General features: G+C 54.1%; 9 protein-coding genes across 9 annotated transcripts; 5 read left to right on the forward strand and 4 right to left on the reverse strand.

The window, feature by feature from the left end:
• Nucleotides 1-573: 573 nt before the first annotated feature.
• GUITHDRAFT_108260 (hypothetical protein) lies at nt 574-1,381 on the forward strand (the record flags this gene model as incomplete). The annotated part of the gene is made up of 2 exons (XM_005832733.1): nt 574-766; nt 933-1,381. The coding sequence occupies 2 exons, from the start codon at nt 574-576 to the stop codon at nt 1,379-1,381; spliced, it is 642 nt and encodes a 213-aa protein (XP_005832790.1).
• A 189-nt stretch (nt 1,382-1,570) lies between these two features.
• Nucleotides 1,571-5,067, reverse strand: GUITHDRAFT_108261 (hypothetical protein; the record flags this gene model as incomplete). Its single annotated transcript, XM_005832734.1, has 18 exons — nt 1,571-1,610; nt 1,752-1,789; nt 1,837-1,881; nt 1,956-2,023; nt 2,104-2,187; nt 2,411-2,509; nt 2,637-2,748; nt 2,990-3,048; nt 3,201-3,242; nt 3,290-3,430; nt 3,645-3,705; nt 3,752-3,804; nt 3,984-4,041; nt 4,090-4,131; nt 4,183-4,266; nt 4,314-4,399; nt 4,445-4,501; nt 4,548-5,067. 18 exons carry the CDS (start codon nt 5,065-5,067, stop codon nt 1,571-1,573), a joined length of 1,689 nt encoding a protein of 562 aa, XP_005832791.1.
• Nucleotides 5,068-5,946: 879 nt separating this feature from the next.
• On the forward strand, nt 5,947-7,503 carry GUITHDRAFT_163145 (hypothetical protein; the record flags this gene model as incomplete). The annotated part of the gene is made up of 4 exons (XM_005832735.1): nt 5,947-5,998; nt 6,272-6,608; nt 6,716-6,821; nt 6,877-7,503. The coding sequence occupies 4 exons, from the start codon at nt 5,947-5,949 to the stop codon at nt 7,432-7,434; spliced, it is 1,053 nt and encodes a 350-aa protein (XP_005832792.1). The 3' UTR covers nt 7,435-7,503.
• A 14-nt stretch (nt 7,504-7,517) lies between these two features.
• On the reverse strand, nt 7,518-9,022 carry GUITHDRAFT_86917 (hypothetical protein). Its single transcript, XM_005832736.1, has 8 exons — nt 8,924-9,022; nt 8,763-8,873; nt 8,402-8,718; nt 8,272-8,356; nt 8,148-8,221; nt 7,982-8,097; nt 7,826-7,918; nt 7,518-7,768 (listed from the first exon to the last, which is right to left on the reverse strand). Exons 1-8 carry the CDS (start codon nt 9,010-9,012, stop codon nt 7,592-7,594), a joined length of 1,062 nt encoding a protein of 353 aa, XP_005832793.1. The 5' UTR covers nt 9,013-9,022; the 3' UTR covers nt 7,518-7,591.
• Nucleotides 9,023-9,963: 941 nt separating this feature from the next.
• GUITHDRAFT_157810 (hypothetical protein) lies at nt 9,964-13,924 on the forward strand (the record flags this gene model as incomplete). The annotated part of the gene is made up of 17 exons (XM_005832737.1): nt 9,964-10,008; nt 10,295-10,404; nt 10,455-10,920; nt 11,127-11,207; nt 11,255-11,327; nt 11,424-11,488; nt 11,567-11,608; nt 11,665-11,743; nt 11,791-11,846; nt 12,024-12,188; nt 12,351-12,439; nt 12,487-12,604; nt 12,862-12,975; nt 13,243-13,326; nt 13,372-13,432; nt 13,656-13,725; nt 13,834-13,924. 17 exons carry the CDS (start codon nt 9,964-9,966, stop codon nt 13,922-13,924), a joined length of 1,809 nt encoding a protein of 602 aa, XP_005832794.1.
• A 399-nt stretch (nt 13,925-14,323) lies between these two features.
• GUITHDRAFT_71041 (hypothetical protein) lies at nt 14,324-14,602 on the reverse strand (the record flags this gene model as incomplete). The annotated part of the gene is made up of 1 exon (XM_005832738.1): nt 14,324-14,602. The coding sequence occupies one exon, from the start codon at nt 14,600-14,602 to the stop codon at nt 14,324-14,326; it is 279 nt and encodes a 92-aa protein (XP_005832795.1).
• A 1,007-nt stretch (nt 14,603-15,609) lies between these two features.
• On the forward strand, nt 15,610-16,294 carry GUITHDRAFT_157812 (hypothetical protein; the record flags this gene model as incomplete). Its single annotated transcript, XM_005832739.1, has 2 exons — nt 15,610-15,648; nt 15,716-16,294. The coding sequence occupies 2 exons, from the start codon at nt 15,610-15,612 to the stop codon at nt 16,292-16,294; spliced, it is 618 nt and encodes a 205-aa protein (XP_005832796.1).
• A 286-nt stretch (nt 16,295-16,580) lies between these two features.
• On the forward strand, nt 16,581-18,789 carry GUITHDRAFT_138675 (hypothetical protein; the record flags this gene model as incomplete). Its single annotated transcript, XM_005832740.1, has 2 exons — nt 16,581-18,422; nt 18,466-18,789. The coding sequence occupies 2 exons, from the start codon at nt 16,581-16,583 to the stop codon at nt 18,787-18,789; spliced, it is 2,166 nt and encodes a 721-aa protein (XP_005832797.1).
• On the reverse strand, nt 18,766-20,129 carry GUITHDRAFT_152574 (hypothetical protein). The gene is made up of 9 exons (XM_005832741.1): nt 20,061-20,129; nt 19,717-19,810; nt 19,613-19,668; nt 19,448-19,557; nt 19,303-19,404; nt 19,174-19,233; nt 19,037-19,126; nt 18,932-18,987; nt 18,766-18,886 (listed from the first exon to the last, which is right to left on the reverse strand). The coding sequence occupies exons 1-9, from the start codon at nt 20,101-20,103 to the stop codon at nt 18,835-18,837; spliced, it is 663 nt and encodes a 220-aa protein (XP_005832798.1). The 5' UTR covers nt 20,104-20,129; the 3' UTR covers nt 18,766-18,834.
• Nucleotides 20,130-20,579: the final 450 nt, after the last annotated feature.

The following is a 20,579-nucleotide window of genomic DNA, read 5'->3' on the forward strand; positions in this document are numbered from 1 at the left end:
CTTACCCAATGTGGCAAAGGCCGCCATGCCGCCAGCCGCCAGCCTGCGTTTGGCTGCAAGTGCCATAGCGCGTCTCTTCGTTAGGGAAAAGAAACGGCAGCAATTGTATCTTGGAAACGGATATGACGGTTGAAACGGCCGCAACGTCAAATGATTACTGTTTTAGTCATTTTCGGTCGCCCGGGGATGCCGAGTCGCCCGACTCCGTGCAGGCAGGCAGGCAGGCAGGCAGGCAGGAAGGCAGGCAGGCAGGCAGGCAGGCAGGCAGGCAGGCAGGCAGGCAGGCAGGCAGGCAGCTTGCTGGCACTGGCAGGCTCAGGAGGACTCCGTTATGATCCGTCTCACTGCTCTCAGGCAAACATGATAGCAGAGACAGCACCGCAATGCGTGTGAAGAGAGAGGGAGAGGGGGAGCTGATTGTTATACGTTGGCAGCATCTCATGGGAACGGAAGCAAGAAGATCGGAAGGGGTCAAAACCTGATGTTCAGATGAACACTGAGCCTCTCGACGGGAGTGAACTGACTTGCCGCTGTGTCCTCACCATGCTCGTTCGGTTGTTCTGAGGTGAGGTGATGGGAAACATTAACTGCACCTTCCAAGATCGGACATGCTTCCCGTGGACGGACGAGAATCAGATGAAATTACGGAGACGGCAGGAGGAGAAGGAGCGAGGGAAGGAAGTCGACGTCAACACCTGGAGATACTCTTGGATGAGCAAGAACGCACTGGCAAACAAGCTCTACAGCTACTGCGAGCATGACCACGGTAAAGTTCCCCCTCTTGACCCTCCTCCTCAACTTTCTCCTCCAACACCAACACCTCCTCCTCCACTACTCATCTTCGTTCCTCTTCCCCCAATGCCTCCTCTTCTCGCAACACCTCTTTCCCCTGCTCCCCTCATCAACCGTGCATCCTGCTTACTCTAGTTCAGCGGATGGCATCAACAATCTTTGTGTTGAGCACGGAGCCGTCAAGTACATCAACTTCCTCAACCAGGAGGGCGTCGCTCCCCTGCATGTGGCGTGCTTGCATGGATCTAAGAACGCCGTGCTCGTCCTACTCGCGCATGGCGCCGACGCGAGCCTCAAGACGGCAGGAGGCGCGTCCCCACTACAGATCGCGCGGGAGGCGAACCAGCCGGAGGTTGCCGACATCCTGTCACGGGTGAGTCTCTCTGCGGAAGACGAGGAGGTGACACTGTCTCAGCGCGTCTCCTCCTTCTCGTCGTTGCGGCTGCCCAGCGCCAGGAGCAGACTAGATAGCCTAGACAGCTCGAGCATCCGGTCCGGCTTCCTCGTGAGGTCACCAGGAGCAGGAGGCGACGGAAGTTGGCCGACCAGCGCGAGACAAGGAAACCGCGAGGGCGAGTCGATGGGGTAGACAGATATCATGTGCAGGGGGAAGGGCAAGGAAGGGGAGAAGGGGAGCAGGAGGAGTGAGGAAATGAAGTGAGCAAGAGGAAAAGGGGAGTAGGAAAGGAGGGAACAGGAGGGATGGAGAGAGGTTAGCGAGGTTTCACCGTTTACTGTACATGAATTGGTGAATGAGAGAAGAACATCAGCGAGAGATTCATGACGAGGAGATCTGCTTATTCCTCCCTCCCTGTATGCTGCTCAACAAAATCAGACCCATTCACCTTCCTCAACCCTCCCCTTGTCCCTCTATCCTGCTCCCACCCTCTCCATCCCCCTCGTCTGCTCTCTCACGCCCTCCGGGTCTCGCTGTTCTCCCTCTCCTCCTCGCTCCCAACCTGAGGTTGTCCATGTTTGCAAGCTCCGCGGCAGGGTTCTGCAAGCGCCATCGTCAGATCCGCCTCATTGCTCTCCACCTCTCACCGAGCAAGCTTGGTTGTCCCACATCTCCAGGCTCGCTCCAGTGCACTGACAGCAAGAATCACCCAATGGTAGTAGGAGGAGGAGCAGGTCAAGGAAACAAAGGGAGAGGGGTAGATCACATGCATAGAGGAGAAAACTCCGTCACGAATGTCAGTAAAGCTGCAGTTGGTGATGATCGCTTTCGAATCTAGCAAGCAATCAGTGAAGGATGGAAGTTTGTCGCTCCTCACCGTCTGAGAGGAAGACCCCTCTCTCCATACTGCTCACATTTGTCTTGTCCATTGTAACTGCCGCCTGTTGCAGCAGAGATAGACCCGTTCCTGCCGATAGCATAAAGTTCAATCTTCTTTCCTGCCTCCCGCTCCCTCACTCCTCCTCCTCCTCCTCTGCCTCGTGCTGCTCCCTCCTCTCTCTCCAGCTCGTTTTGTCTCGCCTGACTCTGCCCTCTCATTGCCAGCATCCTTTCCAACCCGCCATCCCTCCCCTCTGCATCACCCTCTACCCCCTTTCCCTTCCTACCTCGGCTCTCGCTGCTTTTGTTCTCTGCCTCCACTCCTCCCTCACGGCCACTCACCGTAGCCGTAGAAGATGCTGCCATGGATGTCCTTCCTGGCATGCCGCAGTTCGCACATCCTGAACGTCGCGTTGGATTGCTCAAGCATGGCGACACAGTCTGCCCCCTATGGTCAGTCCTTGCCATCCCCGTTCCCTCCTCTTCTCCCTCCTGTTTTCTCTGCTCTGCTCTACTTCGCCCCTCGTCTCTACCCCTATCTCTGCTCTTCCTCCTCTCCGTCCTCCACCTGTAGCAGTTTCATGCTCGTCGACCCCTCCGACCATCGTGTTGGAGCAGGACATGACCCCTTCTGCCCGCAGGACAAGCGCACATCCTCCAGAGCAGACCACCTTGCACCGCTGCAAGCAAGTGAGACAAAGAAAATGACGGAATTAAAGGAGGCGGGGGCAAGGAGGGAGGAGAGGGGGGGAAGAAGGAGGGAGAAAGCGAGGTAGAAGGGAGCGAAAGCGAGGTAGAAGGGAGCGCGAGGGGAAGATTCAAAAGGAAGAGGAAGGGGAATGACCAAGAAGAGGGAAGGAGAATGGAGGAGAGAGAGAGGGGGGATCTAACATCCATATTCCAGGGCCCGGCCAGGAAAACCATCGTTGATTCTTGCAAATTGTCGGCGCTCCTCTTGAGATTGCACTTCATAAACAGCCCTGGGGAGAGACGAGGAGAACAACATCAGAAGAGGGAGAAATCAAGAAAGGAAAGGAACAGACAAAGAGAAGAGAAGGGAAAACAAGGAGACACGAGGGGCAGCAGCACAAGGAGAGGAAGATGAAACGATGGAAAGGGGGAGGTAGAGGACCCGTTACTCGAGCTCCCATGATCCATCGTCCAATCACAAAGTCTGCCGTTGGAATGAGACAAGGGTATCAGAGAACAACTCCTCCTCACCTGTCTCATCCTGCTTGCTGCTCACAAGCACTCGTCGAGTAGCGTCCGCCGCCTCCACCTCATCCTCCCTGGCCAACTTCATTCGTTCCAATTCACCCACGGCTCCCAAGCCGATCACGCCGGTCACTTCGTGCTCGCCCTCTGAGGGCATTGGGAGTCAGAACGGGAGGGAGAGGGAGGGAGGCAGGGAGGGACAGCGGTGTGAAGCAGGGAGGAGGAGTGAAGTGTGCGGTAGAGAGACACCGAAGAGAGGACGAGGAGAGGAAGAACAACTTGGAGGGTGTTGACCAAGGGAAGGAGGGCGGAAAGGGGGAGATTATGTCATAGACAGTGAGGAGGGAGGGTACGATGAAACCTTCAAGAATGACCTCCCCGCCGTCTTCCACCAGCTGGAGGGCGGCGTTGAGCGATGCAGTCTGCATGCAGTCAGAGACAAGTGCGGGGTTCTTATTCGCTCCGCACTTCACTGGGGAAGGAAATCTGATTGTAGTGCTTGGCAATCGGCAGTCGATAAGCTGAAGAAGTTGTCATAATCGTAGGAGTTTGAGTAGAAGGGGAGGAATGGAGGTTAAACGAGACAGAAGAAGACAGTGAGGAGAGGATGGAGAAGGAGAGGAGATGTTCGAGCAGGAGGCGGTTGAAGAGGAGCGGAGATGAGAAGTCAGGAGATGAGGACGGGGAGGATGGGAAAGACCATCTTTCACGAAGAGATGAGGATGAAGATTTTCATCAGACACGAGGATTTGTCCCAGCTGAGTAATCAATCAAAACTCTTCACCCCCCTCCTCTCCTCCCCTCACATCGTTGTAATCAGCCTGAAACGTGGCGAGCTCGTCGGAGTGCTGCGGAGTGCCATGAGCAACGTACAAGGGCCGCTCGTCCCCTTCCCTCACCTTGAAAACCTGGCTCAGGTAGTAGGACTGATTGACTTTCTTGCCCTGAGCATTCACTTCGAGCAGGAGCTCGTCGATGAAATACTGACACGAGTGAATCAGGTTCCTCCTCCCTCCCTCATCCTCCTCACCTGCAGCTTGTGGGACTTCAACTCGTACGTCTCATCAAGACTCTTGACGTAGTCCGTGCTGGGGATGAACTTCTTGATAGGAAGAACTGCCAATTATCTCAGCACCCTCAACTCACCATGTCAGCTCTCACCAACACCGGTTTCTTCTTCACTTTCGCCTCTATTCGTTGCTTTCGTCTCATTGAAATCTGGGGAGAAATTACAACCAAAACAATGAAGCCAAGGATCGCAGACTTGAAAGGCTGGTCTCAGTGCCGGTGGCAACGCCCTCTGCTGCTGCTGCCTCTGCTGCTGCTGCCTCTGCTGCTGCTGCCTCTGCTGCAGGTCCGGCTGCAGCTGATCCTGAAGCTGGAGCAGGAGTTTCAGCAGCTTGAGCGCTTGGCTTATCATCCTCCACTTTCGCTGCAGGCATCCTTCCTGATGAGGTCTTTCCTTCCAACTTTGTTTCAGAGATTTTTCTAGTGATTTGCTGCATGTCGGAGTCATCAGAGTCGCTATCATACTTCTTTGCATCCTTCGCTGCTGCCTTAGCGCCCAGTCTATCGGCCCGTCCCTTCATCCCCATTATTTGTTTGCCTTCGTCTTTCTTCGTGCTCGACGGTTCCTGCTGTGCCTGTGCCTTTGCTCGAGCTGCTCGAGCTGCTCGAACGGCCTGCAGAGGATCGAGATCGGCCGGGTTCGTTGCGTCCTCACCCCCCCCCCGGATCCGCAAGGTGGACGTAGGAGCCAGCTCGACGGACCCGCCACTCGACATTTCGGCTCTGAAACTTCTCAGGCACATTCTCAGGGGCGGGTGGGAAGAGGCGCTCACGGAAACAGGCATGAGATCGGCGGCAGACAAAAAGATGACCAAGACGACGAGGGCGGGAGACGCTAGGGAAGCGAAGGAAGAGGAAGGGCTAAGACGGGAAGAGCCTTGCCATCGGCATGCTCTTCTACCCTTGAAATCTTTAGATTCAATACGTGGATCCTTCCTTGACCCCTCTCCTCCTCCTCCTCCTCCTCCTCCTCCCGCCATTGCCCGGCCAAAAACGCGTGCCATGCAAAGCGGCCACCTTCGGATACGCGGGGTAAAATCGCGGATACTCCCGGATACTCTCTGAGGGGTTCCTTGGTTGTTCCTGGGCGGGCTCTGTTCCACTTGGGTCTGAGGGGAGATGAGGTCCACTTTGAAATCCCCGAAGAGCCATCCTATCAGGGCGATCGATCCAACTGACAGTTTTTAGTTAAATATTTCTACTCAAAATGTGTAGGGGTGGGGGGTAGTCCAATAGGCAATATGATGTAGTGTGCCTAATTTGATATGTCCAGAACTAGGAAATGTGTTGGGTAGGAGGATGTAGGTATGTTATATGCTGAACGATGCTGGGTACGACGAGGAACATGTTCTGACCGCACAGGATCTTCTTTCTATTTCTATATTTTTCAACAGAATAGTGTAAATATTCAAAACCTCTTCATATTTCAAGATTGAAGTTTTCTTTTGATCAGATGAAATTCAAAATCAACATGACTCCAGAACCCCGGTGATAAAATTCGATGTCAATTTATCACCCCTACTTTGTAGGCTGAAGAATTGGCATAGGACGGGTACTCTCGGTTCTCACTCGGCATTCTCTCAACAGGCAGCACCATGATGGCCGAGCGTCGATGGCAGGCAGCTGCGGCAGCGAGTGGCATCGCAGGTATGGCGATAGAGTGTATCACGTGCTTAAGATTATCAGCCCTTGCGTCAAAATGCTTGTCTGGTTGCACCCTTGAATGCCTCTCGGTCCTTGAACTTTTCTTGCTCATTGCTGCTTCTGCCTTGTGATTTTGGAACATCTCTTCCACTTACGTGTTCGGGAGACGAATGGTGTATGATGATGGTTGTTGGTTTTGATGAGACCTCCACCTGTCTTAGACGCCTGTCTGTGCATGTGGATGTTGTAAGCCGCTCCCTAACTTGCTCATTCCAGCTGTGCTGGTGCTGATAGCTGTCGCCTATACTACAAGGCACACCACCAGTGCTCTCCTGTCTCGCAACAGCATCCTGGAGCGAGCTGAAGAGCGTGTTGTCCGAGACAAGGCACGAGTCGCAAGGGACATGAACACTCTACAGCGCATCATGCAGCAGAAGCACATGCCCAGATACAGGCAGGCGCAGCTTAGAGCGGCCGCCTTCTCCAACAGGTTCCCGCAGCTCTCCGGCCGCGGCGGGCTCGCCCTGGAACACCCTGACATGGAGTTCACCCGCACGCCCCGAGTACAGCGGCGTGAAGGAGAGCCTCCCTTCCGCTATGGCCCCAACAAGAGGTGAGCTATAGTCCAGCTGACGAGTCTGTTAAGACCCGGTGTCTCGTCTGTTGTGCCGCTCCCCTGTGCCGGGTGTTGGCTCGAAGATGCCGTTGACGAACTTGCAGGTACTGCCCTGGTGGCAACTGCGAAAACTTGGACAATGCGAATGTTGTCAGCGACCGCTGGCCGACTGACATCTACAGCTCTGTCCCTTGGATGGGCTTCGACCCGGTAGGAGAACCCTCCCTTGGCTGGTCCGGTGATTTGTTCATGCGTTGTGCTGCAGGATGCCAGCCCGGAGAGGAATCGCGCGATCAACCAGAGGGAAGGCGAGTTCGCCAAGGAGCTCAGACCTGACACTTATCATCCTCCTGTGGAGTGGGGAATCGGAGGTCTTGAGGGCAAGGGGACTGTGTACAAGGAGGACAGGGGATATGAGAACATGAAGAAGGCAGGAATCAGCTATGATGAGTGGCCAGCAGACATCTATAGAGGATTTCCCTACCCGGGCTGGGACAGGACGCAGTTCGATCATGAGTCAAGGCAGCCCCGCATGCCCCACCGCGATCCTCTCAAGGTGGCCGAGGAGACTCAGCAGTCCAACGCTCCTCTGCAGAATGCGGGCGTCAAGGTCAACAGACTGCCCACTGACACTACCGATCGCGTCTACAACCAGGTGGATGGCATGCTCGATCAGCTAGTTCCTGTTGAGGACACCCCGAGATGGCGCGAGAAGGGCATTGCGTCGCAGGAGAAACCCTCGCATTTCCTCCTCAACGATGACACGGACTTGACGGCTCCTCAACCCAAACCTGATCATGATCTTGGGTTTGAAGTAGCATGAGCATGGATGGGTGACCGGCCAAACGTTCACTTTTGGCATCATGTTGTTCTTTTATCAACATTTCAATCTTTCGAACCTTCGATAGTCGTTTTCTGCTTTTTAGTGCACAGTTTCACAGTACAAACAATACAAAGGATGTCTTCTGGACCGCTCTCTATCAATTTCGCTCCTCCAACACCGGAGCCTTTGCACTGACACTAACAGCATCGCCGACTACGTTCAACCACGAGTCTATGAGGGAATCGCTTCCGTACCACGTCGATCGGATTTCATACTCGGGCATTCGAGGAGAGCTGATCGAGTGATAGCATTTCAAGTCCACCTGCGTCGAACCCTGCCAAGACGATCACTCGCATTTCCCACCACCTTCCTCCCCATCTCTCCATCCCACCTCCAGGTGTGAACTCTGCAGGGGCACAACTCCATCCCCTAGCACAGACCCTTCTCCGCACACAAGGCGGTAAGATTCATAGGCCGATCTCCCCTGCGCCAGTAAGTATTAAGTTGGTGCAGCGATTGATCAGCGATCATGACGATGGTGGCTCACCAAACTCCCTCTGGCTCCTTCCTTGTCCCCCGGGATAAGGTCGCTTCCTACCGTCACGTATGGAACTCTCGGGGCCAAAAAGGCGCCGGGCAGGTTCTCATGCGTCCATGTCAAGGCTGTCATGATGGTGAGGTCGAGCAAGGGGGGAGGGGGAGGAGCGTCAGACCTCCTCGGGTCATGTCCATAATGTCCTTCGCGTTGCTGGAGGGTGGAGAGTGCGGGGTTCCAAGAGAAACGAAACTAAGGAAGAAGAATCAAAACCTGGAGTGAACAGCACGGGACGACAAAACCAGCTGATCATGTCTACTATCCTCGTCTTCGTATCCTCATCCCTCCACGTTCCATCTCCGAGAACTGCTCTCCCAAGCCATCCTCCTGCTCAAAGTTTTGACCAAGGCAATAAGACAGTTGTTGGCTCACCAGCGCTATGGCCGATGACTACCACTGGAGTCTTGTTTGAAGCCTCGTAGGCGCGACTGATTTCTCTTCTCGCCATGTTCACATACCAACCATAGCCGGGCTCGTAGGGAGAGCTCTTGCCGAGCCAGAAGGACAGGGTGAAGATCCCCCACAAGACGTTCAGCCACTGGGCTCGCTTCAGAGGCATCACTTGCACTTGGTGCCCTCGCTTCTCCAGGGCGCACGTGATGCTCTGCTCGAACCCGCACCCGAAAGGATCGATGTAGTCTTCTTGCGCATTGCCGAACCCTGGCAGGATGACGACTCGATGAGAGGGCCTGCGGGGTGTGACTGAATGTGAGATCAGACGCGTGAGACGTACATGCACGCTCGGAGAGAGCTTGACGGAGAGCAACTCCTGGTGCCCGACACAGCAGGTCGTTGACAGACTCCGCGTCGCAGATCATGAGCGGTGCGAAGTGCAGAAGAGATTCTGGGAAACAAGGAGTAAGGGGAGAAAGTATAGAGTCAGCAACAACGTACCTCGATGACTGGAAGCACAGCGCGATCGGAGCTTCGAAGGCCAAGATTGCTATCACAGTCAACGATCTATGGTAATCGGACGCCTTCATGTTGTTCTCACTGACATCAAATGTGCGTCAGACTTGACCATGAACGCAAGGAGAGTTGTGAAGACAGACGCTGTTCTCTCATCTACCATCAGGAACCTGCCCCTGCCCCTGCCCTGCCCCCTCTCCCGCTCCTGCCCCTGCCCTGCCCCCTCTCCCGCTCCCGCTCCTGCATCTGCTCCTGCTCCCGCTCCTGCATCTGCTCCTGCTCCTGCTCCTGCTCCTGCTCCTGCTCCTGCTCCTGCTCCTGCTCCTGCTCCTGCTCCTGCTCCTGCTCCTGCTCCTGCTCCTGCTCCTGCTCCTGCTCCTGCTCCTGCTCCTGCTCCTGCTCCTGCTCCTGCTCCTGCTCCTGCTCCTGCTCCTGCTCCTGCTCCTGCTCCTGCTCCTGCTCCTGCTCCTGCACTCATCAGTCCCCTTGTATCCCTGGTCACACTACCACCGAGTAATACACACTTTCAGTTTAAGCAGGGGGTATTGAATACCGGTACTATTTAGGTAAATAGTTAGGAATAATGTATGGTAGGGTTATCACTGGTAGATCCTGAATGGGGTTGGGGGTAGTATGGTTGTAATCATCAAACGATGCGACAAATGAAAGGATGCGACGGAGTGGGAAGCGTGTGGGAAGAAGGAAGAGGGAGGGGAGGCAGAGGCAGAGGGAGGGACAGAGGAAGAGGAGCAGGAGCAGGAGCCGAAGCAGGTGCAGGTGCAGGTGCAGGTGCAGGTGCAGGAGCAGGAGCAGGAGCAGGAGCAGGTGCAGGTGCAGGTGCAGGTGCAGGTGCAGGTGCAGGTGCAGGTGCAGGTGCAGGAGCAGGAGCAGGAGCAGGAGCAGGAGCAGGAGCAGGAGCAGGAGCAGGAGCAGGAGCAGGAGCAGGAGCGGAAGGAGCGGGAGGAGGATACGAAGATTGGAGGGAGAGGAGATAGTCTTGTTGAGGACAAGTAGATTGTGAGGGCATGACGACGGAGCAAAGAAGTACAAGAGAGTGGAGAGAGGAAAAGGTGAAGATTGCAAACAGAGGGAACAACACGAGGAAGGAATTTACCGAGGAGGGAGGAGACTTGCAAGTGAATCCCATGAGGATGAACACGATGCTGCCCAGAACGGCAAGAATCAAGGAAAGGGCTAACTCGATCTGCTCGCACAGGGAGTTTCTCGATCAGATGTCCACCGGCCAGACCCAGCAAGTTGCGTCTGCAGCTGAGATGCAGGCGAGCAAGTCGCTGGCGAAGAAGATGGAGGCAAGAGACGCCTAGCCCTTGCTGTACCTCCTTGACATGCTCGTAGATCCCCTCCGAAAATGCACCGAACTGGCCCCTGAGAGTGGATGGGTGGGGGTATGAGGACACTCAGTTCGAGCTCACTGACAACGGAGAGATCGGACTCAAGGGGAGCAGGTCGATGAGGACGAAACTCGCTCTCCCCCTCTCCTCATGCTCTCTCGCAGGTACCCCTTCAGCGGGCTCGTTTTCCCCAATTTCCGACCGTGGATCGAGAAGGTGGTAGGGCTGAATGTCGAGGATCAGGCAACTCCAGTTCCTATGGCAAAGCCGCATCCTCCTGTCCGCAACGAGGGCTTCCTTGAGAGCGTGAAGAGTTGCTGCAAGAGGTTGTCTGTGACGGACAAGGACCGGCTGTTCCATGCTCACGGGCATACGTGCCAAGAGATGTATGCTCTCCGCTACGGCAAGCTCACCCGAGTACCGGATGTTGTCATCTGGCCAGGGTCACACGAGCATGTCGAGAAGATCGTCAGTCTCGCCAACCAGTTCAACGTTGTGATCATCCCCTTCGGAGGAGGTACCTCGGTTTCAGGAGCTCTCATATGCCCCAGCGAAGAGACTCGCATGATCGTCAGCCTTGACATGCACGAGATGAACTCGATCAAGTGGATCGACATGGAGAACATGCTGGTGAGGATCTCACACTGACGCTCTTGATCCTTGCTCAATTCTTCCTCCTTTTGTTTTCCCCCAACATCACGTTTCCCCCTTTCCTTGACTTCCTTGCCTTCCATTCCCTCCTTCGCCCTTCCCGTTCTCCTCTTCTACTGTTCTCCTCATCCTTCTCTAGATCTGGAATTTATCAGATCTGGAATTTATGAGATGTCTGTGTGCAGGTTTGTGTGGAGTCCGGACTTGTCGGCCAAGACATCAAGAGGAGATTAGAGAAGTATGATGTCACGATCGGACATGAACCTGTGATTGATTATTTTGCAACATGAAAAATCTCTTGACATTTTCAAAGGATTCCCTCGAGTTTTCTACTGTGGGCGGATGGATTGCAACGAGAGCTTCAGGGATGAAGAAGAATGTGTATGGTGAGAGGGGAATGGTGGAGAAAGCAGAGAGGAGAGGTGGGGGTTAGGCTAGACAGCGAGTGCAGCATCAAGATCAATGATGGATGGGATTGGCAGGGAACATTGAAGACATGCTGGTTCGCGTGAAGATGGTCACGTCTGTCGGGACGATCGACAGAGCGGTAAGTCTCTGAGTTTGAACCCCCCGTTCCTCTGCTCCCCTTTGCATGCCATGAGAGCGGCTGACGTCCCATCCGCAGGTTGAAGTGCCCAGGCTGTCGATGGGTCCGGATGTGCAGCAAGTGAGATCAGCTCGTGCAGTCAGTCTCTCGCTCCTCTCTTGACATGACGGCCGCAGGTCATCCTGGGGTCTGAAGGAACTCTGGGTGTGATCACGGAGGCTGTTCTCCGGATCAGAAAGTTGCCGCCGGCTCGGAGTGATGCCCCGCCTCTTCTCCTCTGAGTCTCCTCACCGTTGACGTAGAGTACGGATCCATCTTGTTCCCCAACTTCGAGAGCGGCGTCAACTTCATGTGGGAGGTGAGAGATGAATTATGAGCATGTCAAGTGTGAGAATGAGATGCATCGAGTAAGGAGGGGAGGAGTGGTGCAAGCTCAGTGAGAGAGAAGGACGGGGGGCTATCAGATGGGGGGAGGAAGTTGAAGTGGAGCCAGGAAGCAGGGGAGCAAGAATATTTCTCTGAACATTGACATCAGGTTGCGCGTGAACGATGTGCTCCAGCATCAGTCCGACTGGTCGACAACGAGCAATTTCAGTTCGGCTTGGCGCTGAAGCCGAAGCAAACGAACCCCCTGACCAGCTGGCTCGACGCGGCCAAGAAGATGTACGTGACCAAGTGGAAGAATTTCGATCCTCATGAGGTACCTTCTCCCTTTCCTATTCCCCTCCCCTTCCTACTCCATCACCACCTTCTCTTCCTTTTCGTCTTCCTCCCGATCTTCCCTCCAGCCTTGATCCTCCTCTCGCACGCACCCCTTGCTCGACGACTTTGGTGTATCGTCTGCCTTCTCATGTTGCCTCAGATGTGCGCGGCGACTCTCTTGATGGAAGGGACGAAGGAGGAGATCGAGCAGCAGCAAAAGAAACTTTCATCCATCGCCGCAAAGCACAGGCGAGATGGGAGATCGACCTCCTCCTCCTGTCTCACGCTCCTCGTAGGGGGATGAACGCAGGGGAGGAGAATGGCTTCAGAGGATACTTCTTGACATTTATGATCGCCTACCTCCGAGACTTTGGAATAGGATATCACTTCATCGCGGAGTCCTTCGAGACCTCCGTAATACTTACTCTTTGCTCTTTCCCGCCTTAATGTTACAACACTTCCTCTCGTTCCTTCCTGATATTTTTTCTCGGTTTGGCACCTGCTCTCCTTTCTTTGCCTCTTCCTACACTTCCACTTTCCCTCCTTCTCCCTTCCCTCCTGCACGCCTTCTTGTCATCCGTCACTGTTTCCCTTCTTTGCTCCCTCTGTCTTTCACCCGTTCTCTTCCCTTCTTTCCTCCTCCTTCCTCTCCGTCACCTCGTAATTCTCAGGTGCCATGGAGCAATGTGCTTGTTCTCTGCGAGGGCGTGAAGCGTCGGATATCGCGAGCATGCAAAGCTCGAGGCATTCAGCGAGAGCCATTCGTTTCTTGCCGAGTCACTCAGGTTCCACGGCACCTCCTGCTGCTCCTTTCTCCCTCGTTCTTCCTCTTGCTGCTCCTTTCTCCCTCGTTCTTCCTCCTGCTGCTCCTTTCTCCCTCGTTCTTCCTCCTGCTGCCTCTTTCTCCCTCGTTCTTCCTCCTGCTGCTCCTTTCTCCCTCGTTCTTCATCCTCCGCCGCTCGGACATCCAACTCTGTCCTTCCCCTTGTCACTCCTTTTTCCCCTCCTTCCCACTCCCTCGTCTTGAAGCCGTTCAATTGAGATCCCCACAGACATATGATACGGGCGCGTGTGTCTACTTCTACTTCGGCTTCATCTCCAAGGGCTTCAAGGATCCTTCCGCTCTCTTCACGCAGGTTCGGCTCACCATCTCCTCCTCACCCTCATCACGGAGCTCGCAGATTGAGGATGAGGCAAGGCAGGAGATCCTGGCCCTTGGCGGCTCCCTCTCGCATCACCATGGTGATCTCCCTGCCTTCCTCTTCCCCACCAGCCCGCCAGCTACCCATCACTACCCCACCATCACCTCCTCCTCCCTCAATCTTCTCCACCGTCTCATTGTCATCCCTTCACTTGAGCCTGCTCTATCCCCTTGACGTTTCCTCAACTCATTTCCTCTCTTCACCATTCTTTCTGCTCTCCTGCTTTCTTTCCCGATCAAAGTGCTCAACTGCTCTTCGTCCAGGTATCGGAAAGCATCGCCAGCAATGGCTCGAATCGCAGGTGTCTCCTGCTGGAGTCTCCGTCCTCGCAGGGTGAGTAACAAGAGAAGAGAGGGCGGGGGGTTTGGGGGGGGCAAGGGAGACATGAAAGGAAGCGATGAAGAGAACGAGCTCCGAGGATGCTGAAAGAGTGCCGGACAGGATCAAGTCGCAAGTGGATCCCAAGAATGTGTTTGGGAATGGCAACTTGGTGGGAGATGGCAAGGGGAAGATACCCACGTCTCACCTGTAAACGGTCGTGCACCAGAGCCGCATGATAGTGTTTGAGAGGTTCAAAGGCGTTAACTCTCCCATTCTCAACTGAATACATTCACAATCTCCTGCCAGTCGCTGAAGATCTCTGCTGTTTCCTGCGCTGTGTATCCTCCCTCCCTCCCCTCCACGTGGATCCCTTCCTCCCGCCGCAACTTCGCCAGCTCGTACTTGCGACTTAGCCGATCCATCAACCTCCTCTTCATATCCGCCGGCATCGGGTAGAAGGCGCACGGGACAATGTTGGAGATCGACACCTTGACCTTGCTAGTCAGCGATGCCATGATGCTCACCCATCACCTTCGTCTTGCTGCCATGCTCGCTGTACTTGATCTTCTTGCCCCAACCCACTAGCTTCACTATCTGCAACGAGGGCAGGTCAAACGACCATTATCAGCAGCACACGACCGGTTGACAGCAAGCATACCGCCCATGGCGCATGTAGCATTGCAGATCGTGTGGGTAGTGGCCCGAGTTTGAGGAGGTCAAGTAAGGATTCGCAAACGTAAAAACCTCCGCCATGGCCAGCCTTTACTTCCTGGGACATCGCGCTCCCAACCCTGTACTCCGTCTTTCCGTCGAATATTGAGACATAACTACCTCGCTCATTCACAGCCACAAGTTTGAAATAATACTCCTCATCTGCCACATGGATCATATGCTGCCATCGTCACGAACACCAGCAGCACATGTCTTTCCTGCAACAAACCATGGGCAGAGGAGACAAGGGAGGGGAGGATAAGGAGGAGGATGTGTGAAGCATCAGTCAGGGATCTGGAAACAAACAAGGAGATCAGGTGGACAAGGGCTGGCGGAGAGGAGAGGATTGATGTCAGAGCCTCGCTTGCCCAGCAGCGTTCGCACCATTTTTCATTGGCCGTTGTGAATTTTGAAACCACGGATATGGCAGACCACTGTGGAGAACCATTTTCTCTGCATTTTCTCCACAGTAAGTCTCCATCTTTCTCTGGCCATGGTAGAAGGGAAAGTGCCGTTCAAGAGGAGGCGGTTGGAGCCCTCGGGCGATGGAGGAGAAGGAACCAGAGGGTATGAGTCAGCTGCTCCAGCACTTGCTGCTGTCTTGGGACAAGGAGGTGTAGGCGCAGCAGAAGCAGGAGCAACATTGCTGACAGCTGTGGGATTTTCAAATGCTACGGGAGGAGCTGGAACAGTGATGAGAACTTACATGGCAAGTGGATTATCAGTTATGTCAGGATCAAGCGATGGAGGAAGCCGAGAAGACGAAGCAGCAGGTCCAAGGGTAGTAGATTCGCGTGAGGGAGCCGGAAGCAGGGCGGGAGCGGGAGAGGGAGCTGTAGCAGCAGCAGCAGCAGCAAGAGCGAAGGAAGGAGCAGGAATGGCAAATGCAAATGGATCAGAATCGAGCGGAAAGGAAACTGAAGTTTCAGGTGGGTCAGATTCCAGGGTTGCTTCAGAAGGTGGGACAGCCACGACAGGAGCTGGGGAACCAAACGGAGCGGCGGGGAATAACGCGACAGGAGAAACAACATCTGGACCGCGAGCTGGAGCAGCTGTAACGGCGGCAGCTACAAACAAGGCAAGAAAAGCCTGGCAGTGTCCACATGGGCGAAAGAAAGCGCTCTGCAAGGAATGTGGAGGCCACGGACTTTGCGAACATGATCGGCGGCGATCCATCTGCCGAGAATGCTGGGCAATGAGCTTGTGCGATCACAAGCTGCAAAGGTATCGATGTAAGAAGTGCTGGGCTCGAAGCATCTGCGATCACAAGTTGGAGCGAATACAATGTAAGGAATGCTGGGGGAAGAGCATATGCGAACACGGGCAGCAGCGATCGATTTGTATGGTGTGCAAAGGAAAACGTTGCGAGCACGGGCGGCGGCGATCATCATGCAAAGACTGCAAGGGGGGCAGCATATGTGAACACAGTCGGCAACGAAGCATATGCAAAGAATGCAAGGGAAATGGGATCTGCGAGCATAACAGGCGACGGTCAACGTGTACGGAGTGCGGTGGACAGGCATTGTGCCAGCACGGACGGAGACAATGGATATGTAAGGATTGCAAGGGGAAAGGGATCTGCCGACATGGTCAGCGTCGAACGCTTTGCAAGGAATGCGGGGGCAAGAGCCTCTGCGAACATGGACGACGTCGATCACTTTGCAGAGATTGCGGGGGAGGAAGCATTTGCGAACATGGACGGCGACGAACGACATGCAAGGAATGTGGGGGAGGGAGCATGTGCGCTCATGGAAGGCAGAGATCACATTGTAAGGAGTGCGGGGGAAGAGGCGTATGCGAGCATCAGCGACGACGATCGAGCTGCAAGTATTGCAAAGAGGCCAACACTTGCAAAGGTGGACAGCAGTAGGAAAGGTACTAGTCATCTAAGTTGCCCCCAACAGTGGCAGCAGTGACAAGCGGTCCGCCAACTGCGATGTGGGAAGCGCTTTTGCATGAAGGATGGGAGAACTGAGCTACTTGGTAGGCAGGAACAATCAGGTTCAAGATGTTGTTTGTAATAAAAAATTTGAAAATTTGAAAAGCTCCGCGCAGCCTGGCAGCCGCCGGGCCGGGCCCACCGGGCTGGTCTGAGTGCAATTGGTCAAAAAAAAACGTCAGGTGCAATTTCAAGCATCAACGGCTCAAGTGCAGAAATGGCGAGCGGGGAGTATGAGCTCCGAGTCGCGATGGATCGAGCGACGTCGATGAGGAGGAAGAGAGAGCTGCTGCATCGCTACAACATGGCAGTCATGCATGCCTCTCCTGCCATGGAAGTGATCAAGAGCTTCAGAGAACGATCTGAAAAGGAACCCACACAAAACTGGGGGAGAGAGTTCGTCGAACGAGTTCGAAGCTTCATGCCGGTTGTCGGCGCTGCAGGCGATCGACTTGCACACCTTTGTCTGTTTGCCGGGGCTGAAGAGATCTTCTACTTCCTGCTGGGCTCAGAGTTCTGTGATGCTTTCGGTGCCAGTGCCGCCATGGCCGATGATTTGACGCCTTGGGAAAGTCGAATGAACTTTGAGCGAGAAGGAGATGTAGGGCTGTACACAGGCATGACGTGCCTGCATATTGCTATCATCCAAGGGAACAATCGTTTGACCCACACCCTTCTGGATAAGTTTCCCGAACTAGCTTTGAGGGGTTTAGAGGGGGTCGCGTTCAAGCCATGCAGGTGGATCAAACGCGGGGAGGCAGAGACATGGAGAGGATGGCGGTCTCTGCTGAGAGGACGATGGGGTCACAGCAACATACAAGTGAATCTGATGTCCTCTTTTGACCTCGGAAACACAACAATGTCGTTGGCCGTGTGCAGGGGAGATCAGGTGTTGTGTGAGAGGGTTGCTGCTGCGATGCCGGACGTTACTCTAGACGACATGGCTCGCCAGCAGGATTGCGCCGGCAACACAATCTTGCACAAAGTCGTGCAGTTCAGGAAGCATGACGTTCTGAGATGGTTGCTCACGGTTGTGTCTGATAGACGGTGTTGGGAGATGGAGAACAATGAGGGGCTCACGCCTTTGACGCTTGCTGCAATCCTCGGATTCAACGATGTGCTTCATAGCATGTTAACAACATCTTTGTACTGCCGAAGCATCAACCTTGACTTCGCGTCTCACGTCGATATCTGCTGCGATCGTCTGGTTATGTCAGGACGAGGCGGCCAAGGAAAGCAACCCATCAATTTGCTCGACTGCTCCGTGTTAGCTGGAGTAGAAAACTATCAAGGCAACTTGCTAGTACAAGAATTCGTGAAGGAGAACTGGAGAAAGTACGGAGTCAAGGCATATCTCAAACTTGTTCTTCTGCCATTTCTTCTCGTCACGATTCTCGCCCATGTCCTGTTTGCGCTGCGAGCCCACGAAGTACAACGAAACTGGTTGAATGCATGGGCGAACAACTGCACGGCCAACGTGACGTACAGGCTGGAGTGTGCGAGGGAGAGCTACAGCGAGACATATGGCAGACTCTCTTGGACCAAGAATTTCTCCTCACTATCGGCAGTGGATAAACTTGGGGCGGCCGTCTTTGTGTATGAGTTGTTGGCTACAGGAATCTGCAGCTTCTGGTGTTTTGCCTTCTTCTACCTCGCCCTACTGACCTACATGAGAAACAACTTGAAGTTTTGTTTGAGGAGCCTCGACTGGAGATCCTCCTTCATCGTCGTCTTCCCCGCCTTCCTCGGTCTGGGTTGCGGCGTGACGTTCCTTGCTGCTTTCATCTCGCGGTTGTGCGAGAGAGAGACTCTGGAGCTCGACTTCTTGAGAAGCTCAGCTGTACTCCTGGGCTCACTCGCAGTGTTCTTGATGGTTCCCTTCAGATACCTTGGAAGGATCGTGCTGGTCGTGTGCGATGTTTGCCTTGACGCTCTCGCCCCCTGCCTCACCCTCTTCCTCCTCTCCGCTCTCGCTTTCTCCTTGGCCTCTTTCGCCCTCTCCGTCAACTTGTTTGAATCTAGCGTGCCCTATTCGGAAATCGTCTACACGTTGTTCTATGTAAGAGGCCCCATCAATGATCCTTGACAATGACATGTCCCAGGTTTCTTTGGGCTACTTTGATGTTCTGGGAAAGTCAAGCCTGATCGCTGAGACACGAACACGGTGGATTGGCATCATCTTGGCCATCTTGTTCATCTTCCTCAACTGCCTCATCTTCTTGGCGTTGTTGGTGTCATTCATGTTCAAAGCTTTCAGCAACCAGGAGCAGCAGGCGCAGGCTCGACATTCTTACGTCCAGGCGCAGATTCTGCTGAGCCTCGGACAGCACATGACGCTGCCTGCCAAGGAGAAACTGCGAAAGATACACCGGATCCCTCGCGCCGCCATGGGGCTGGGCATGTCACACAACGAGGTTATTTACTAGTTCAAAGACTGTCAGCAGTTTTCCTCTCGATTTCTGCGTATCCGCTCAATCGCACGTGGCGCTAAAGCCAGAGGGGTGCACGCGGGGATGGTGGTAGCTGCAGCTGGTCTCAGCGATCGATCTCGCACGCCCCAGGACTCACCGGAACCCATCGATGTGGCAGACTCGCTTCAACAGCAGCATCTCATAGCCGCATTCCTGCCCGCGTACGTCAGCTTCCGAATCGTTAGCTCACACATCGGCCTACCCTCTCGACCTTGGCGGCGATCGTCGCGTCGCATTTCTCCAAAAGATCGGAGTAGCTCTCGAAAGCGCTCTTGATACGAGCCTCCCATGCCTGCATTCGCGTCAGCCCGTCACTTCATTCGAGCGGTTCGGCTTCACAGGCTGGAAGGCCTCAGGCTTGTTGTCGCCATCTCCTGTCGTTCCAAGGTCCTCCATGAGCTGCATGAAAAAGAGGATCAGGAGGTCACATGAAGGTCAACGAAAATGTAGAAGTTGAAAGCATCCTACCATTCTCAAATCGTGAGCCTCGGCCGCGAGCTTGTCACTCTCAATCGCAGCGTACAGCTTGTGCTCTGCTGCCTCGACAGTGGAGACAAGCTTCTTCTCGCGCTAAGTAAAGAGTGAGCAGCAGTCTCTCCACGCATGCTCTGACCTCGGCAACTTGTGCCTCTTCGTCATTCAGGCTATTCACGAGGTCTCTTCCCCTGCCAATGCCTTCTGCTATTTTCTCCAGGTCATCAGCATCCATGTTCTTCCAATGCACTGTCACACAGCAAAAATGTCATCTTCAGCAGCTCTCTAAGGTTTTCGAGCTCACAGCCCATGATGGTAGTATCCATCTTCCTCACGACGTTGAGGACATCATCACTTTGTCTGGAACGTTTCCATCAGTCTTCTCTAGCCCATTCCCCGTCATTGGACCTCAACAAAACATCAAACGAAGAGCTGAAGAATCTCTGGTGGGCGATGCGTGGAAAAGTCTGGATGGCAGGTGCTTTCACCCTGGCAGCCGCAACTGAAAGAAAAGCACGAAGTTAATCTACCATGCGGTTTGCGCCACCTTGAGAAATACAGGATTCCACCCTTGAGCAGGGGCGAGATACGGGTGGACAGGAAAAGACATGACGACAAAGGAGGATAATTCCAAGTAGGCCTCAGGCAAAAAGCAAAGAGATAGGAGGAGAGAGGGACGGAACGATGGGATAAAGGAATGTAGGAGGAGGAGGAGGAGGAGGAGGAGGAGGGTAAACGAAATTCTGTTCGACCTCGGGCTGCAGGCAGCGCGCTAGCAAAGACGCGGCGGAGCATGAGGAGGCGCTGAAGCGACTGTAAAGGGTGGGGTATATTAGGGGAATAAGGGGGGTGGAGAGGTTCGAAGATGATGCGGTACGGGTCGTTTTCCTACCCCATGACAGGTGGGGGTGATGTTGAAACTTTGAAGAGGGTAGGGGTGTAGTACAGGATTTTTCCGCCATTGCAAACTATTTTGATAAATATTTGTAAATAAGTATTTAAAATTTCAAAATAGAGATATGTTTTTCAAAATATATCTTCAAAAATGTATTTTCATGTTGGAGGCGTATCGCTTGGTACTTTTGTTACCTACCAACCAACGGATGTACATAGTACCCCTTATTATACCCTCAAAAGTACCCCCCCTTTCGTAGTATGTCAGCCTCCACCAGCGGGACACCCACCCTACCTACTCTATAGCCCCCATCCCCCCATCAACCCTCTCAACAGATCTATAACGGAAAATCAACGGTCCCGATTGATTGATCGCC

Source organism: Guillardia theta, assembly GCF_000315625.1.
Source record: "Guillardia theta CCMP2712 unplaced genomic scaffold GUITHscaffold_33, whole genome shotgun sequence".
Classification (NCBI taxonomy): domain Eukaryota; class Cryptophyceae; order Pyrenomonadales; family Geminigeraceae; genus Guillardia; species Guillardia theta.

What these genes read in the sequence shown, in the direction of transcription:
- GUITHDRAFT_86917 (XM_005832736.1), bottom strand. Translation starts at nt 9,012, where the DNA reads ATGAAGGCGTCCGATTACCATAGATCGTTGACTGTGATAGCAATCTTG. An exon ending in AGCTCTCTCCGAGCGTGCAT is followed by an intron (nt 8,719 to 8,762) that starts GTACGTCTCACG and finishes CACACCCCGCAG; the next exon opens with GCCCTCTCATCGAGTCGTCA. An exon ending in AGTCATCGGCCATAGCGCTG is followed by an intron (nt 8,357 to 8,401) that starts GTGAGCCAACAA and finishes AACTTTGAGCAG; the next exon opens with GAGGATGGCTTGGGAGAGCA.
- GUITHDRAFT_152574 (XM_005832741.1), bottom strand. Translation starts at nt 20,103, where the DNA reads ATGCTCCGCCGCGTCTTTGCTAGCGCGCTGCCTGCAGCCCGAG. An exon ending in CGCGCTGCCTGCAGCCCGAG is followed by an intron (nt 19,811 to 20,060) that starts GTCGAACAGAAT and finishes CTTTTCTTTCAG; the next exon opens with TTGCGGCTGCCAGGGTGAAA. An exon ending in TCGTTTGATGTTTTGTTGAG is followed by an intron (nt 19,669 to 19,716) that starts GTCCAATGACGG and finishes GAAACGTTCCAG; the next exon opens with ACAAAGTGATGATGTCCTCA.